The 19,352-nt window shown below is 37.6% G+C and overlaps 2 protein-coding genes across 4 annotated transcripts in view; both read left to right on the top strand.

Annotated features, from left to right (window-relative positions):
- The window catches only part of LOC146000001 (luciferin 4-monooxygenase-like), a 45,030-nt gene extending 42,969 nt beyond the window's left edge, over positions 1–2,061 (top strand). Inside the window, exon 13 of the mRNA XM_083137302.1 lies at positions 1,815–2,061. Coding sequence (XP_082993428.1) covers positions 1,815–1,936 — 122 coding nt within the window. The 3' untranslated portion in view covers positions 1,937–2,061. The remainder of the gene's footprint in view (positions 1–1,814) is intronic.
- Positions 2,062–11,625: 9,564 nt separating this feature from the next.
- LOC146000002 (luciferin 4-monooxygenase-like) overlaps positions 11,626–19,352 on the top strand; it is a 70,129-nt gene continuing 62,402 nt past the window's right edge. Inside the window, exons 1-2 of one of the 3 annotated variants that reach the window (XM_083137303.1) lie at positions 11,626–11,703; positions 12,722–12,857. In XM_083137303.1, the coding sequence (XP_082993429.1) occupies positions 12,732–12,857 (126 nt within the window). In that variant the 5' untranslated portion in view covers positions 11,626–11,703; positions 12,722–12,731. Of the gene's footprint in view, positions 11,704–12,721; positions 12,858–19,164; positions 19,289–19,352 lie in introns of those variants that run through there. The other 2 variants (XM_083137306.1, XM_083137305.1) reach the window with 2 other exon arrangements.

Genomic DNA, 19,352 nt, shown 5'->3' on the forward strand with positions numbered 1-19,352 from the left:
TTTCTGCTGATGTGCTATTCACTCTTACTTCGAGGTAGTAATAATTCTACAACGAATTTAGACTTGGATAACAACCACTCTCAAAATCTCGTAAGTTATACATTTTCACAAGTCCAGTTGCATCAAGGGCATCATAGAAATATATCAATGTTATCTCCAGATAGTGGATACTATATCGCTTCTAATTTTTCTTATCTTGTGATTCATCTCCAATCGAATGGGAAAAGTCCAAATATAGAGCACGCTGATTTCCAATTTGAACAAATTACGTCACATTTGGTATTAAATTATAGGCTCTTAGAGTCGAGAAAACCAGTACTACCTTTGTTTTGTTAAAATCAAGATTGATCTATATAGTGTGAAAAATTAAATTAGAACCAAGTAATACGGTTTTAATCGTTCACTTTAAGATCGAGACACACAAATACACGATTAACAAAAATAATTTTTATATGTTAAACCTTCCAATTTTGATCTGGTTAGCATCGCTGATTCTATAGGAATGTACGAGGCATATTTTTAAAGTAAGTTCCGTTTTGCAATTAGGCCGCTGTAGCGCTGCACTCGCCGTTTCGCACATGAACGCTGATGACCTGCATCTATGGGCTTGCCACAGACAGCAGTACGAAACCGTTCGCCCGAGTGGACAGTTGTTCAGGTGTGGTTACAATGCCTCAGACGATTGTCATTCGTATTCTAAGTGCAAGGGACGTAAAAGCGGCCGAAATCCATCGGCAGATTGCAGAAGTGTGTGGAGATAACGCTGTGAACGCTAGCATGGTAAGAAGATGGGTGAGGGCATTTAGAGATGGCCGTACAAACATGAACGATGAGGGACGAAATGGGCGACCGTCCGTCATTAACGATGACCTGGTGCAGCAAGTTGATGAAAAAGTGCGCGGAAACAGACGCTTTACAATTTCATCTTTATCTACGGAGTTTCGGTCAAGTGTCTGTATGAAATTTTGACAATACGCTTAAATTACCGAAAGTTGTGCTCACGGTGGGTACCAAAAATGCTGTCTGACTTACACAAAACCAAACGGTTAGCCAGTGCTTTGACATTCCACGAGAGGTACAGTGCCGAAGGCGATCAGTTGTTGATCCAAATTGTCAATGGTGATGAGACGTGGGTGTCTCACGCTACACCGAAATCAAAACAAGAGTCCATGGAATGGAGGCATTCAACATCACCCAAGAAAGTGAAGTTCAAGTAAACAATTTCAACCAGAAAAATCATGTCCACGGGGGTGTTTCTTGTGTATTTTTTTGCCTCGGGGTGACACAGTAAATGCTGCGACATATTGTGAGACATTGAATAAAGTGCGTTGTGCAATCCAAAACAAAAGGCGCGGCATGCTTAGTAAAGAGATCGCATTGCTTCACGACATGCTCGTCCACACGCGGTGCATCGAATCCAAGATCACATCGCGTCATTTGGTTGGGAACAAATTGATCAACCTCCCTATAGCCCTGACCTACAGCCCAGTGACTATCGCTTCTTTCCGCACTTAAAGAAGCACCGTGCAGCAGTGGTTACCTAATCAGACGGCCGATTTCTATGAAGATGGCATTCTGAAGCTGGTCGTACGATACGATAATTAGGTTAGGTTAAGTGCCTTAATGTAGGTGGCAATTATGTTGAAAAGTAGATGTAGGCCCATCCTTTCATGTAAAAATAAAATTATTACAAAAATTTTTCTTTTCATTGAATTTGAAAGTGTGAAAGTGAAATTAAATTTGTAAATTAAGTATTAACACGCCATATTTTAAGGCTCGCTGTTTCCTGCTGTAATTATTGTTTTGCTTTTCAGACAGAACAGCGGTCTACAAGCGCCTGCGAGGTGGTGTTGTGTTTGTAGAGTCTCTGCCTGAAAACTCAGGAGCAAAGCTCGACAGAGTAAAGCTGAGGAAGATGGCGCTTGCAGGACTATGATTAAAGTGGATACAGGGAATTGGAATCAGGAATTGAAATTAGGTTGATCCCAGAGCTTGCTGAAAGCAGCTACAGAGGCATCAATCCGCCAAAATGTAAGAGTGGAAAAAAAATTGAGTAAATGATTAAGGGTTATATATGTAATTTGTATGAATGAGAATTCAACTAATTTACATTTTAAATTAAAAGTAAATATATATATATATAGCCTACTATATCTTTATTTATTTTTTATTGTTTTGCAATAATATAACAATAGGTAGCCATTTTGTAATGAAATAGTTACCAAAGAAAATTACAAAAATAACTGAAACATAAATAGTTGCATCTTAGCTTCAGATGTGTTCGACTCTCTCATCGTTTACTTTCGTGTCACTGCAAGCAGAAAATCCTTGCCGGTCTCCCTCCATCCCTTTTCTCTCTCTCTCTCTCTGCCGTGTTCCGTATCTGAAGCAAACTTCCTTCGAGAGTGGTCTTGCAGATCAGTCTTGAAGCCTTGGATTATAAGTGAAAGTCTTTCGAACTGCACTTCCACTGTAACACCAAATATACGATCAGTAGATAAAACTTAAAGAGTTTTTCCAGCATTATAAACACTTGTTTTTCCATACCATTTTAAAATGTTCTTATACTTACATTTTCACACATTAGAAGAACTTCAACCAACACCTGATCGACTTTCGACTACTGTGATTTCAAACAAATGAACAACAAATGCAAGAGTCAAGTGTTCAAGTCTGCAACGATTCGTGATTCATGCTATTGTCTCGATTGATCGTTTAATTGGCTTTTTCGAACTGCACTAAGTGACGTCACTTCCGTAGACTTTCCGGTCTTGCCGAGGTTTTAATTTCACGGTTTTCAATATAATTATTTCCCGCCTTAATAGACCATTTTTAAATTAAAATTTGATGTACTAATCATGGTACAAATTAATCATATTACTTAAAATATCTGTAAGCCATCTATTTCTGAGAGTCAAGGTGGTCCAGTCGCTGGTGACCTACCTGGCGGTAGTGGTCAGCACAGTTCGCTACGAGGCCAGAGGCCTGACTGGCTTGGAATCCTGGTTAAGGCATGAGTGTTTGTGTTTGTCCTCTTGAAAATTAAAAAGAGTAAAAGTTAATTTAAAACAAGAAAATGAAAAGTAATATTTGAAAAGAGTTTAGAAAAGGAGGCCTGGCGTCTGATTGCCACGTGGTTGACCCGGGTTCGATTCCCGGCGGGAATTTTTCCAACAATATCCCTACATGCATCGGCTCTGAGGTTCATACAGCCTCTAATAAATGGATACGTGGGGTAACCAAAAAGTAACCTGTCCTTGCCCCCACCCCCCGTTTTGGCACCCAATCGCCGCTACTGCTGCTAGTAAATAAAGTATATTTTACGAATTAAACACTTCCATATTCTCTTAAATTTGTTTTGATACATGAGAAACTCCGAATTTTCGGGAGTACGGTTCGCACACTTCCTCTTTTATTGATTGATTTGTTGCTTCAAGTCCACTTTATGCACAGATAGGCTAATCGAAACTGGACATACACTTCCTCTTTTATATACACATCAACAGGTCATATATTTTTTGGGTAACATGCAGTGCCGGATCTACAGCCCGCAAAACCTCGCAGTGCGAGGGGCAGAGACAAGTAAACCTTTAGGAGGCCCTCCGCCACTGACATAGTAAAAAATAAACGTATTACTCAGGGATACAGAACCGAATACAATAAACATAAAACATTAAAATACTGACCAAGGCAGAATTTATTGTATAAAAAATATGTATGCACTAAAAAGGTAACGTTTCCACCCTCTAACAGGGTCTTCTTCAGACGAATATTCATATACATAACTTTCTACATATTACATAACTTTTGCACACAGAAACTTCGCACACGACAGGTGGGAAATTACGCAGGATTCTGCTCTGAAATGGGCAGAATCAATAATGTGGGACCATCACGCAGTTTGAGTGTCTTTCTTGTCCTTGCGTTTACTATTTCAGTATTTCCTTTTTTAATTCGACAATGAATTAAGGAAAATGCATGGTACGAAATTATGAATGAATATGTGCGAGCATAGAGGAAGAAGCATGAGAATACTGTAGTTTTCGTGCTCTTGAATGAGCCAGCTCATTGCAAAATAGTCACCTTTGCTTCCCTTCGAAAAAGTCAAGCAGAAGTTGAAAATATTCTGTTTAATTAATATTACACTGTTTTATATAATCAAGGTATATAAAACAGTGGAAAATTGAAAAACAGAATATTTTCAGGTTAGTACTTTTTCCTTAGATGTACCTGTAAACATATTTGTGCTACAATACTTCACACTGCACTGATGTGGCTGAAAGTTGCAGTGTTACATATTTATACCAATGCTTAATCAACGTTGAAAACAATACGTGTATGTGTGTATGTCAGCGGCTTACGGACCTTGCGACCCAAGCGATTGTCCGGGGCACCATACTCCAATGCGCCAGACCGCGGTATCCCGATTTAGTAGAACCAAATCCTTATTTCTGATTACATAAATGTGGATATTTGTTTTATAAAGACTTGGATTTGTGTAGAGAAATATTAGTTGAAGTTACCTCTCAATGACATATACATGTTGCAAAATCATGTAGCAATTTAAACTAAGGGACTACTGTTATTTTTATATCAACCCACAATATACGCGTTCTTGTTCTGAAAAAAGTAAAGGCTATTATTTATCGTCGTTTAAACCGTAAATATACAACACGGTCATGTTTCTTAATTGACCGAAGATGGAAAGTAGTGGGACCAGGGTAAAAAGTTGAAGGGGGGGGGGGGTGATAGAGTGGACAGTTGGGGTGCCAAAAATTGATCTCTCCTGGATGAAAGTTTTATATTGGGTCTTCCTTTTTTATGTAAATGTGTGTAACGATATAAAACTCCTATAAAAGATTGTAGGAATAAGTATTATAAACCGAATATGATGGTCAAATTCTCAGTGAAAAGTTACATAAAATATTATGCTGTATAATTACATAATCACAGTAGCACAATGAATTTCTTGTCCAGCAGCTAGTAAAGTTCGATGTACCCTGATATATAGCTACGTTTTGTTGTCAAAGATAGTTATTACAATTTTTCAAAGGTTAACTCAATTGTATTAGGTCCCAACTTAACCCCTCTCCTCTCCCGCAAAAAAAGAAATCAGATTTATATGCTTTACTTAGCTTAGACCCAACCCCCCCTTCTCTGAAGAAATCGGCGCCTATGAACATCACCTCCTTACCATTTAAAAATTTTGAGTTGAACTCAATAAAAGGGCCACATAACCTATGTGTGTGTAATGAGGTGGAAGAAAAGAAGGTATTTTCAGGCATCAGGCCTTAGGTAAGAGAGCTAAGGTGCTACATTGGCAAGTAGAGTAAAACAGGATGATAAGATTGGATTCCTTTGCAAAGTTAAGTAGACATTTATTGTTTTCCTAATGCAGAATTCTTTGCGAAATCACCTGCAGATGTAACTTTTGATAAATCACTATTTAAGAGCTGTTTAAAGACACAATTCTGCTGGTAATGATGGAATAATATGTTTCATTAATTGCTCTGCTTTCGCCATCAGTTCGTCATGAGGTGGGTAAGACATGCAGTTGTCTGGCGGGGATAGAAGAGGCATGGGGAGGGGGCAGTAAACACCCACTTTTTGCCACTTTTTCTAAAGAACTATGCTAAACCTCATATACTAATGGAAATTAAACTGTCCTTGCCACTCCAGTCTTGGAACTCAATCGACGCCACTGGCAGTGGTGGTTAGGTAAGCAACTTAGGTTGATAGCCTCCAAAGTAAATAATAATTCCATTCCATCCACGGGCTTCAGTTCTTTGCTCAGCCGTGTTGGACTTGTAGTAAGACTCATTTTACCTCTTAACTCTTGCATACGTAGTCTCAACCAGTAGCTCTGTAACACAGAGTTAGGTAAGAAAACTCGTGGGTAGAAATAAATTAATTCTTAGTTTGCGATATGGTGCATGAAACACACTGTATTAACCCAAAAACATCTCTTGTTTGGTCTGTGGTGGTGGACAAATTACTATATTTATTGCTTTACACACACATACACACACACACACTCATTTGAGTGTGTAAAAGGCATGTGAAAGTCCCCATTTTAGGCTTACGACATGTGGCAGAAAAGTTATGAGGCTGATTTTATTTTAACCATGAATATTATTCTTTTTACAAATCAAGGTTATCCCCTTCAAAATAGTTCCCTTGGGCAGCTACACGCGACGGAGACCTTTTTTACATTGTTTGTAGCAGTGCTGGAAGGCTTCTGCTGGTTCACCCTTCAGCTCGTCGTGTATTTAGCCTTCAGAAGGTTGTGGAGAACAATCATGTTGAAGAGAGGTAGCCACAAAGATGCTATTTTGAGTGGTTCAGATGTAAAAATCGCCTTACCTAATGTGACAAATCAACGTTGCAAATTACCTAGAGAAATCGATGACACCGTTAATATACAGACGAGCCTCCGTGCTGGAGTGGTCAGTGTGAAGCATTACGAACAGAGGGAGTTCGAGTCGGTGCCCTTTCAAGTGGTTTTGAGCCGGGGAAATAAAAATAAGTCACAGGGACTGAGATCCGAAGAATGCAGGGCCTGAGGAACCACAGGAATGCTTTCTTCTTCCAAACAAAATATTGAAGAAGACTGCCGTGTGACATGGGCATTGTCGTGGTGCAGCATCCAAGTACTAAAATTTGATGGTCGGTAAACCGGTTCAAATTTAACTAATCACTGATCATTCTCAAAGTCAATCTACCTAACAAGAAACCTCACTCTTTCCACACTGGCGTCAGTTTTTGAGGTTGAAGGTTTTCCCGCAGAAAGTTATAGAGACTAAAGATGGAGATAGACAATTTGCAACTGTAGAATCCAAATAGGCTCGAATTAAGGTAAAGGTTACATACAGCTCCAGGCCTGCACTTACAAATGGACCTTCATCTGGGTAAAAATCCTTTGGAAAGAACCCCAAAATAAAAATAAAATAAAAAAACAATAGTGAATATTTGAAATGTGGTAAAATATAAATAATATAACTACTCATCTGACATAATTTGGCCTGCAATTTATAACTGGAATTGTATAAGGGAAATCCTTCCCCCCCCCCGGTTTTTATTTATACATGTGGAGACTCAGGGTTAAGATAATCATATACATTATATAATTGTCATACTGTATATTGGGATTTTATTAGATTTCAATCAGCGCTTGAAGTTAAAAGTATTCTGGGTGAGGAGGTCGTATTTGGACTTAGCTTGAGGACGAGCTTCTGGATTTAACATGGTGACAATAAGGCAGTTGGGCGTTGCGTTGCAAAAATATTGCAAACTAGAGTGACATCATCCTCCTGCATTAACTCTCGGCTGCTCCGCGGCACGACGCTGCTGTCTGTTTGCAAAGATGGCTGTAGTACTCAACATGTCCACGTCACATGAGCAGCGAAGTGTTATTCGTTTTCTATGGAGCAAGGGACTTTAGTCATTCGAATGGAATATTCTGGAGCATGCACCGTATAGTCCAGACCTCGCCCCCAGTGTACATATTTGTATGAAAATAAGTTGATGTTGTGCATATTTTTGTTCATCTCCTCTCTTCTCTTCTCTTTCCTCTGTCTTTCTTCTTTCAACAACTTCAAACAAGCGTCAAAATTATAGAAGACGTTAAAGAGGTGAGTTTTCTGAATATAAGACTATTCTAGCTGAAAACAGGAATTTCAAGTTCGAAAATTTCAGACATAAAGTTGATATCAAATGCAATCATGATCTTGATTTGTAATGTATTGTATTTCATTTAACGCAGAACCATATTAATTGACAAAAATCTGTGTAGCGAATGAGCATTCAGAATAATGCATATTCTTTGCCTGGCATGTAATCTTTCATAGTTTCTAATCTACAGCATTTATAAATTAAACGGGTTTTTAATGTGCATATTTAAGTGCATATTTTACACTTTTTAGTGCATATTTTGAGTCTTTTTTAGTGCATAACTATCCGAGCCCTAGTAATTATTATAAAGAGAAGTGTTCAGATACAGGGGATATGACTTCATATACCCAGTGGTTAGCTGGCATTGAACATTTTTGTCCTATAGTGAAGTGAAAGATAAAGTGCATACAGCTATAAACAAAGCTCCATGAAAAACAGCCCTCTAAAGGCCAAGGCCTGGCAAGCGGCTTTCGTTGGGTATCACGTGGACAGCGTGTCGAGTCCCATCGTCGCTGTTCTCTGTCTCTCGAGACCGGAGTCCGCTGCTTCTTCTTTTCAAGTATCTTCCTAATTGTTCTCGCGATGCTGGGTCAACGCCGAAATTTTGGGGTCTCCCACTGGGAATCGAACCCGAGATTGCTGTCACTAAAGGCGAAAGCGCTAACCGTTTTGCTACGCGGCAATCCTAAATACATATGTACTTGAAATACGAAAGAGTTCGGTGGCTGTTTTTGCAGCTCCCGTTAAACTCTTTTAAGAGGAGTGTTCGCCACTGGTGACAGTTGCACAGCGTTCCTGTGCTTCTGTATAATTACAGCATTAAAAAATAATAAATTGAATATAATTATACTGGTTTTGATTAAATTTTGTAAAAAATCTTGGTTTCAAGAAGCCAGCAAACCGGTTCTAACCCACTTTCCCCTACATACTGCAGTTTGCTTTTATGTCGAGATTCCGTGAATATTCACAAGGACATATCCTATTTAACCAAAGAGATTCACATGCGTACACACGTACGACGCTCACGCTATAATAATTGAAGACTAAAATTGGTAAACGCTGTAAGTGCCAAAATTATTCAAACACCGTTTTCCACGTTAAACTGTGAAATGTGCCATGCTTTATAATGTGGTAAACGTGAAAAGTGGCTGGTAGCCCTCTAAGTATTTCAAAGGGCGTGTAAAGAGGTCACTAGTGCAGTGACGTGCGGTGACGTTGACACTTGAGGTAGCAATGAGTGGCGTGCCCAACGGGTCATAATCCCCTCCTTTTAGGGCCCAGTATTCCTAAAAGAAGAACGTCAAATACAGGAAAAATTGCAAAGTTAGGAATGACTACAAAAAATTGTACACATATTCCACCCACTTTCAAAAACGATTTGATTTGACTACTGAGCCAGAGATGCCGGGTTTGAATCTCGGCTTGGCAATGGGTGATCTTTGTGTGTCCCTTGCCCTTCATCAATTTTATCACATCATCTTCGCGATTAGCCAAATATGGCGGAAAGCGAAGTAAAATAAACCAAATCAAACAATCAATCAATGAATGATTTTATTTGATTCGCTTATTTATACATTTGGTTAATCGTGAAGATGATACGACAAAATTAATGAAGGGACAAACACAAAGAACACCCATGTCCAGGTAGGGGTTCGAACCAGGAACTCCTGGTGTTGTAGCGCGCTGTGGTAACCACTCCCCCACGGTTGGTTGATTTGATGGTTGATTTGACGTTTTAAGCCAACTTTTTTACACAGAAAGGCTAATCGGGACTAGACCTATAGTTTAATGTGGGATCCGAACCACTATATGCCTCCATCGGGTACAGATCCGGGACAACTTCCACTTCCCGACGGAGGTCGGCCAACAACAAACATGTGAGGAAGGCGCTAACCATTCGGATACGTGGGTATCGGTAAAGCAAACTGCATTTTTCCTGAGTAGTAATTTTTAATTGAATTTTTGAAATACCATCTTTATATATGATTAACGTTTTTTCAAAAATTTTGCATTGCTTGATTTCCATAATTTCCCCATCTCACGATCTCGTTACTGAAGGATCCGGGCTCGAGCCCTGGCCTTCGCATGAGTGTTTATTTGCAACCACTCTTCACCCGTTTAATTTAATCAACCTTCATCGTCATGGCAGAAATTAGGTAAAGCTATGGAAGAGAGAAGAAAATACAAATAATTTCCTCCCAGTGCATCCATCTGCAGGGCACTGTGAAATCAGGAGCCTAGAATTCTCTCTTTATGATTGTCCCTCACGACTTTCCAAGCTACTTATTCCGATTAAATCTATACAGCTAGAAAAAGCGATGGGTAACAAAACACAACTTTAAACAAACCATTTTTCTACTTTCTTCAATGATATTAATTTGGCTTTTTCAGTTCTGGGATACATTTTTCATTTCTAATTTTCTCATTATTCACTGCAGGCAGAGTACAACACATAAGAACAAGAATGCACGCCCGTCACGAATCCCGGCCTGAATTGTTCTTTGCGAGGTCCCTTCATCAATTTCATTATATCATCACTCATCCTCATTTTCGCGATAACCAAATGTGGAAGAAAAGCGAACTAAATTAAACCAAACCAACAACAAGAATTAGAACGCACGTTCACTTGTCCAAATAAGTACATCCGTATTTATGATTGTTTACCTTATCCGTTTTTTTATTAGAGGCCAATAGATTAGTATATTTAAGTAAAACACTACTAAAACGAGAGCAAGAGAGAGCGTGAGCAAATATTTGTTATTTAATCATTATATATTCCATATTTTTTAAAAAAGCATAACATTTTTGTCTGCACATAAGACGTTCCAATTGCATAAATAATAAAAGTACATCCCATATTATACGAGTACATACATATTGTACAACGTGTAAAAAGTAGTGTAAATACAGAGGACAGAAGTATTGCAGAAAAATTTCCCCATAGTTCTTTAGCGGATTTACAAAGGAAGCGAAGGGAAACCAATCCCCTATCTGTCCTATAGGAGATAGGCTGGAGGACCTGAAAGCACGGGCTTTCAATCATTGAAGCGGGGGCGAGGGGGCAAGGGAGGTAGAGGCAGAAATCTTCCCTTTACCTTCGAAAACCCGTTTCTTCCTGGAACTGTGAGGCGGAGAAAGAGCGAGCTAGGCCGCTGAACGCACCGAGGGACGAGAAGCGCGTGAAAAAAGTGTTGCATATGAACTGTGTCTTCAACAAAACAATAAATATTGTGATTTGAAAATAATTAGAGATTTGAGATTGATTGATCTATCTCTGCTAGACTAGCTACTCCTCAGTGCACGTCACTGCACTAGTGTGAACGTTCGTACGGGCTGGTGTGCGGAACGATGCGATTTCCCAACACTTTCGCTTTTGGCACTTACAACGTTTACCACTTTTAGTCCTCAATTATAGTAGGTTACGCTTAAATTGTATGATGTACGTCGCAACAGAATAGATAGATAGAGATAGATTGTACAGGGTATATGTAAATAAGTAATGGCGTTCTCATTTTGGTTCAACTACACAGCGTGTACTGTGTGTACATTCTGCGCATGAAACTTCACCAGCACACCTATTTTCCTGATGCAATGCAACCACTACATCGACATAACGTCCGTCAGTCGAACTGGCCAGAACACGGCAGTGTATTCGTAAATATTCGGTTGAAACACGGACCAACGATGTAACCCCAAGGTTAGACATGCCCTGGAATTTATCAGCGTCACTCGATTTGCCTCCGAATGTTCTCCTGCTATTTCTGCATGACTAGGTTTTGTTGCTCGTTTGTTTCAGCTTCTCACGCCTTGCGGAAATCTAGTCCGTGTTGGCTTTATTGTGCTTATTTCTCCTTGCGTATAACCGGTTCCGCCCCCATAGTGTCTTTGTGTTCGACCGATTACGCGGACGTATTCCATATATCGCATGACCCACATTCAATTCTATAGATCCCAGGATTTTCCATCTTCTATCTAATCTCTTTCCCCTGCTTGATGAGCTGAAACTTCGTATCGTCAAAACAGGAAATCACAGTAAGTACAGTGGAATGCACAAGTATTGCTTGGCCTCCCTAATGGCGTACTAAGAACGCCGTCGCCTTGTAGTCACAGGGTCCCAGGTTTGACACCCGGAGGAGGCATTTAGTGTTTCTGATCCCATTTTAAACTTCACGTCCAGTCGCGATTAGCCTTTCCGTGCATAAAATGGTCTTAAACAAGTATTGCTAGGCAAATTGTTCATGACGAATTATATTTTTTTCTTGCGTACTGTGGCCTCCCGATGGCATAGTGGTAACGTCGTCGCCTTGTAATCAAGGGTTCCCAGGTTCGATACCTTGTGGAGGTACATAGTGGTTCTGATCCCACTTTAAACTGTAGGTCTATTTCCGATTAGTCTTTCTGTGTATAAAGTGGACTTAAGAACCAAACTCTCTTGCATCCTACATGTTTCTAAAGACTGGATTTTTACGCATGTTAGTGCAGAGGATGTAAGGAGCTCTGGCATTTTGTTTCGAAGCTTGAAGCTCTCTTTACGTAAAACAAGGAGAATAAACATCGTGATGGACAATTTGCTAGGTGACGCTTATGCGTCCCACCCTACATGCGAGAAAACAATAATTCGTATTCATCATGGGCGCTTTGACTAGGATTTCATTTGATATGATTTATTTTCCTTCTCTTTTTGTGCCACTTTTGACTAATTTGCGAAGATGGGGATGAGTGATGACATGATGAAATTGATGAATAGACACTCACAAACACTCATTCCCAGGCCGGGATTCGAATCCTGGACCCTTGGCGTCGTAGCGCGACGGGAGTCTTTGACGTAGGACAAAACTACTTTTGTCAATAATTTCTTGTTTTTAACTACAGTAAATAAGACATTTTGGTGTCCCAAGCAGTTATATGATAATTAAATTTGAAATCCCTTCATTAAAATTCTCTAGTATATATAAAAGATTAAGAATATGTTAGGAACGGAACTATCATAAGAGTTATGCTAAATTTGGATTTTTGTACTCGGTTACTAAAAATGCAGTTTCTACTTTAGGTGGGCCGATATGGAGAATATAGTGATATCTCCAAATCCTCGCGACCCGGAGGATATCCCGGTGGTTTCTGCAGTGGACTTCTTGCTGAAGTCGTTGAACAAACATTTACCCGAGAGTAAGGACAGAATTTGGTTGGTGAGTCGAACATTTTGCTAACTTCTATCTGTCTTTTTCCATTCACAAATAAGGTGCGAAAAGGAAGTGTATACTGGTTTCTTTTAAGAAAAAAATACTAGCTTTCTCACATTTAAACCTCCAATACATGTGATAAAAGGTTCTAAATATACAAATAATATCATTCTAATTTAAACCAGTGACATACTCTGTGCACCGGTGGTCACATTACACTGGGGAACAATTTATTTTTTTATTTTCTGTTGCATTAGATTTTTCAACTGTTTCTGAATATATTTTCAATACTGATTTCAAATTGAAATTGGTACATCCTCTAGTTATCATGCAATTTGAAACTTTTACTTTTGTGGAAATGGACACCCATTGGTTTTTACACTGGGGATAGGTTGACAACTACGCTTAGATCTGCCCTAGACACAGATGAAAACACACCCTTTTCTGTTTTTTTCGTATCGAATTATGGCTTCTTCAAGTAGACATAAGAAAATAGCTGAGTTATTAACCTCCAGGCTACAAGAAAAAATATGCTTCACTGCTGACCAAAGAGTCATATTATTTCCGAATGCGGATCCAGATTTTTGTGGATTTCTTTTCAGAATATTTTCTTTACTGCAATAATATCCCAGCTTTTCACAGCCAATTAGATGTCATCTCGTGTAGTCCAAAAAATTGTGATGATATTTCGATTGCTCTAACCTAATTTGCACAAAGTGAATGTTTATGGACCTGTTTCAGTTGGCCACTCAGTGCATTTTCGAGAACATACGCACATAAGAAATGATATTGACTTACTCAAATATCACGAGCACAACTGGATCATTTTGTGTAGATCTAAAAATGGTCACCTACCAGCTTGAACAGCAGAAAGACTTCACAATGTATCTATGCTCGAAAGAAATACTGGACACAGAAGGAGTGGCACATCCCTGAAACTCTGGAAGTAGGGAAGGAATGCCAAACATTGTGAATAAACTAATTGTCAGCCCAGTATAGCCTGTGTAAGATTTTGGTTTCTCTCTCTCTGAATGAAAGAAGGTAAAAGCCAATAGATGGCACTGATCGCAGGTTACGTCATTCAGTTTGCCGGTTGGATGTAAGAATCCTAAACCGACACACTCCACACTTCACTTCCAGCTGGCTCACGTTGAACATCACAATCCAACAGGGCACTCGACGTGACGGGAGAGGTCAACAGGGGACTTAGACGAACGTAGTGGTGATGGTTTAATTTCAGTTCTTTTGTAGATAATTAGTTTAACATTATTTAATTTTGTAGAGTTGTTGGTAGTATTATATTAATTTGCTTGTTGATCTTTACCGAGTGATCGTCATTACAGACAAGTAGGAAAAGGGGGAAATTTAACATACAAATGATTCTCTTAGGCAATCATTTGAACATGGATGAATAATGAGACCAATTAAATAGTCAGCACAAGGAGAGAAAGCCAATTATTAGTTAAGAATAACTAGTGAAAATTATCTTGATTTATGTATTAATGTTATCGTTGAGATCATAATTATTAATGACAGTTTATGTATGTATAATATTATTGTTCTAATACAAAATTGAAGTTTTGTTAAATAAACTGTCATCCAATCCTATCCAGTGAACTTTATGTTCTAGAAATTAAATTACTTGATTTATAGTGTATCACGTACCTATGGGGGTCCAGTATGCAGGTTCATAGCTATCTTTCATCGGTCAATCGGAAGGGTATGTCTAATCCCAATTAAAACAAATAATCTTAAATCCGAACCCGAGCAAGAAAGAAAGGGCTATAAAAAGCAGAGCATGGTTCGATAGAACTATGACAAGTAATATTCATTATAATAATTGGTAGAACTGGAAAAGAGATAATGTCAAACGTTCAGAGAAGTAATCCATTTGTTACGGTAAGTCAGATAGGGGCTCCGGATTGGCAACCCGGGATACGACCTCAAATGTCGTCCACATTTCAAAGACCATTTGCAATAGGGGAAGATCCATTAGATTTCACTTGTCTAGATAGTGGTAGAATCGAACAAATGGAATGTTACAATAAGGAAACTCAAGTAAAAACCGTAACTGATTTAATTGATCTTGGGCAGGATAATGTGAGGAGTACACCTTTGAATGAAAATCGGGAAAGTAATGTATTAGGAAATATGCCATGTGTATTTGAAGGAAATGCTTTGCAAAAGGTATCAAATAAAATAGCTCATGACACACTGAATAATATGATAATACATCTTCCACTAATGCATAATCTAAACGCCAGATCAATTTTTGAATTTATGTTTAAATTACAACAAATCATTGACTTGAATCTATTTCCACTGCGTAATATACTCATTGCAGTAACGCCTAAAGTTAATCATCAATTGATAGAAAGTTGGTTGCAATTCATTATTGAAGGAAAAACTTGGAGTAACATGGTTGAATACTTGTTAGATAGATATGTAACATCATTAGGTAGAAATGAATTGCTCCAAGAATTCGTGCTTTGTAAACAAAAGGAAGATGAGGATGCACTTCAATTTTTGAAGGACAGGAAATGTGCTGCCCAACTGTTACGTGTCAATTGGAGTGAACCGGAATTTGTTAGATTATTAGTAGACAGATTGGTTCCTAACGTTAGTGAAAAATTCTTGTTTACTGAAATTCCAGATTCACTGAGTAAACTTAAGCTAACCTTAGAAAAGATGCAATGGCATCAGTATGTGAAACGTGATTTTTATGGACAAGAAAAACAGAAGAAAGTACAAAATGTTCAGTTTCCCAGTAAAGTGTCATTTCGCACTACACCAGTTTCGTCAAGATTTAATGAACCAAGGAAAGAAAATGTTTGGCGTAATTATAATCAAACTTTGAATTCAGCTTTACCAATAGTGAAAAAAAGAACTGATGGCAATAATCAAGATGTAATTGCGGTATTTGCTGATAGTGAAATCAATAATAAGCGTGTCAGTGCATGTTTAGATACGGGAAGTACTTACAATTTGATTAACAAACGTTTATATAATGAACTGCGACAAGGTAATGTAAAAGAGAGATTTCAAGAAGTGACAATAACATTGGGTGCAGGACGTAGCTTAAAATTGAACAAAGTAGTTGACTTGAGTTTGAAACTGTGTAACATGTCATGGCCAATTAGTGCATTTGTGTGTGAAGACTTACCTATTGACTTTATCATAGGAGTTCAGTTCATTAAGGATAGACAATTTCTATTAAATTTTCATGACAAAACTATTACATTTCCGTATTCTCGTGAAAAAGTGCAAATGAAGTGGATTTCGGACAGTGTTATTAATACGAGCCATTCATTTCAGGAAACACGTAAATGTAAAGGAACTAATGTTTGTGATGTTTCAAGTTCAAGGTCACATTGGCAATCGAGAACTCCGCAAAGCTGGTCTGGTGGCAGGAACAGAGTTTCGCAAGGAAGTAACACCCGAAGGCAACCTTGGCGTTCCAGAGCAACAGCTGGTAGCTACAACATGATTGCGGCAGAAGATACGTCGATTCCTGATAATCCGTCTGTCTGTCTACATGAACGAGAACAGCAACAATGTCCAGAAACATCGCAGGAATACACGGAAGAACTAGGTATGTTATTAAATTCATATCCTGAAGTATTTTCTGATAAAGTTGGTGTATTTAATGAATTTGAATACACGATTCATCTGAAAGACAAAATACCAGTGCGCGAACAACCTTATGTACAGTCACGCGAAAAACAAAAGGAAGTGGACGATTGTGTAAAAGAACTTTTAGATCTTGATCTTATTGAGAAATCACAATCTGCTTATTCAGCTCCATGTTTCGTTGTACGAGGGAAGAATAATAGTAAAAGGCTTGTTGTTAATTACCAAAAACTAAATGAAAAGGTAATGTTTGATGGTTTCCCAGCAAATTTAATGCAAGAGTCGTTAAGTAACCTTAGCAAAGGGTCAGTATTTTCTGTTATAGATGTTAGAAAGGCATATCATCAGGTACGATTAAGTGAAGCTTCTAGAGATTGTACTTCATTCTCAACATCAACAGCAAGTTATAGATTTAAATCCGTACCCTTTGGAATCTCAATTGGTAGTGCTTGTCTAGCACGCATGATGCAAATAATGTTGGGAGATTTACGGGGTAAAATAGTTGAATATTTTTGCGATGATATAGTCATTGTTTCAAAAAATGAAAAGGAACATCTTGAACACATACGTATTGTGTTAGATAGACTCAAAAAATATGGTGTTACAATTTCCAAATCCAAAAGTAAATTTATGTTGAAAGAAATAAAATTTCTTGGTTATGTAATTAAAGACAAGCAAATGCATATTGATTCTGAAAGAATCAAAGCAATTCAATGTCTTCCACGACCTAAAAATCGTAGATCATTAATGAGAATTTTAGGCGTACTCAATTATTATAGTTCATTTATCCCAGAATACGCTCTAATAATAGGACCATTAAATGATCTTAGAAGCCCGAAGAATAAATTTCGTTGGACTGAATTTCATGAAAATGCCTTCAGAGAAATAAAAGGTAAATTTCTTGAGCATGTATTCTTAGCTCTCCCTGATTTTTCAAAAAAATTCGTTCTTGAATGTGACAGTTCATTGAAAGCCTATGGTGCTTGTCTAATGCAAGAAGATGATTCAGGTAAACTAAAGCCAGTATATTTCTTTTCAAGGAGATTAAAGGAGACAGAACGTAATAAAACAATATATGAACTAGAATTAACCAGTCTAGTTCAAGCATTAGAGAAATTCAAATATTTTTTGCAATGTAAAAGATTTACCATTAGAGTAGATAATATGGCCTTATTTCACATGTTGAAGAGAGCGAAGAAATATAGTAAATTTGCAAGGTGGGTTGAATTTATTTCTTCATTCAGTTTTGATTTACATCATATTCCATCATCCAGTAATGTAATCGCAGATTTTCTTTCAAGAATGTATGATCATTCTCAGTACGATACCGATGATTTAGATAAATCTGAAATTGATTCTGTTTATTTGAATTTATGGGGTTTTCCTACATTGTTAAATTCCATTTTATCTGAGCAAGATAAAGATGATGAGATAAAGGTCATAAAGAACAAAATCAAGGTCAATGAACAAGTTCCTAATTATTGTGTGCGTAATGGAATTGTATACAAGAAAACTAGAAATAAAGGACAACCATTCAAGGTACTAGTCCCCAAACACTTAATTGAACCGTTAATTCAATATTATCACACCAATGCCATAGGTGGAGGACATTCAAATTGGTCCAAAACTTTGAGAAAACTTCAAAGAAATTTTACTTGGGAAAATATGGTCGATGTTGTAAAGGATAGAGTAACAAGCTGTGAATTGTGTCAATTAGCTAAGGAAAGAAATAAAACTCCAATGGGTGTTTTGTCATCAGAAATCATTAAGCATCCCTTACAGAGAGTGAGTTGTGATATTTTGGGACCTTTGCCAAATTCAAATGGTTTTAAGTATGTATTAGTAGTAGTAGATAATGCTAGTAGATATGTTTGGTATCAAGCATTACGACAAGTTTCGTCGAAAATAATAATTCAACATTTGCAAAGATATTGTTCAAATTTTGGATATTTTTCTCAATTTTGTTCAGATAACGCTAGTTATTATACTTCTGAGTTATTCGGTGAATTTCTGTATGGTATTGGTTGCAAACATATTACAATTAGTCCATGGAATCCAAAAGCAAACTTGTGTGAAAGAATGATTAGAAATCTGAAACAAGCTCTAAGATGTTTTTGTTCCACCAACCAATCGACGTGGTCAAAATATTTGTATCATTTACAATATTGTTTCAATAACACTAATCATCAATCAATAGATTGTACCCCTGCAGAACTCTTCTTAGGAAGGAAACTTTTTGATCCATTGTTGCAAAATTGGCAATTGACTGATAATGAAATGTTAGATTTTACCCAAGGTAATCAAATAAAATGGTCTCGTGCATTAGAAAAAATGAAAAGTGAGTGGCATAAACGTGAAAAAAGTTACAAGAAAAAATACAGTAATGTCACGTATCAAATCAATGATAAAGTAGTTGTAAGGACTCATCCTAAAGCATCATTGCTGGATGGTATTACAAGGTCATTAAGTATGCTGTATGAGGGTCCATATTTAATCAAGAAGTTTTTAACCCCAGTTTCTGTATTGTTAGAGAAGGTGGAAAATCCATCTGTTGAAAAACGTTGTCATATTGATCAAATAAAACTGTATAGAGTATCCAGGAAGTGAGTCAGTCAAACAATGGTGTTTTTTCATGTTCATAATCATCATATATATATTCTTGAATGTGTTGTCAAATGTGAGTTGAGATACTGTTGATTGTTTTGTATTGACAGGTATTCCTCAATGGTACAGATATGTCGACAATCAACAGCTAATGAAAAAGGAATCCTAAGGACATTGAAGGATATTTGTGAGAAACAACAATAGTATCTAATTGTGTTATTTTGTTTATTGTAAGCGATCAATATTGTTCTATATATATGTTAAAAT

Source organism: Lepisma saccharinum, chromosome 16, assembly GCF_977018435.1.
Source record: "Lepisma saccharinum chromosome 16, izLepSacc3.1, whole genome shotgun sequence".
NCBI lineage: Eukaryota > Metazoa > Arthropoda > Insecta > Zygentoma > Lepismatidae > Lepisma > Lepisma saccharinum.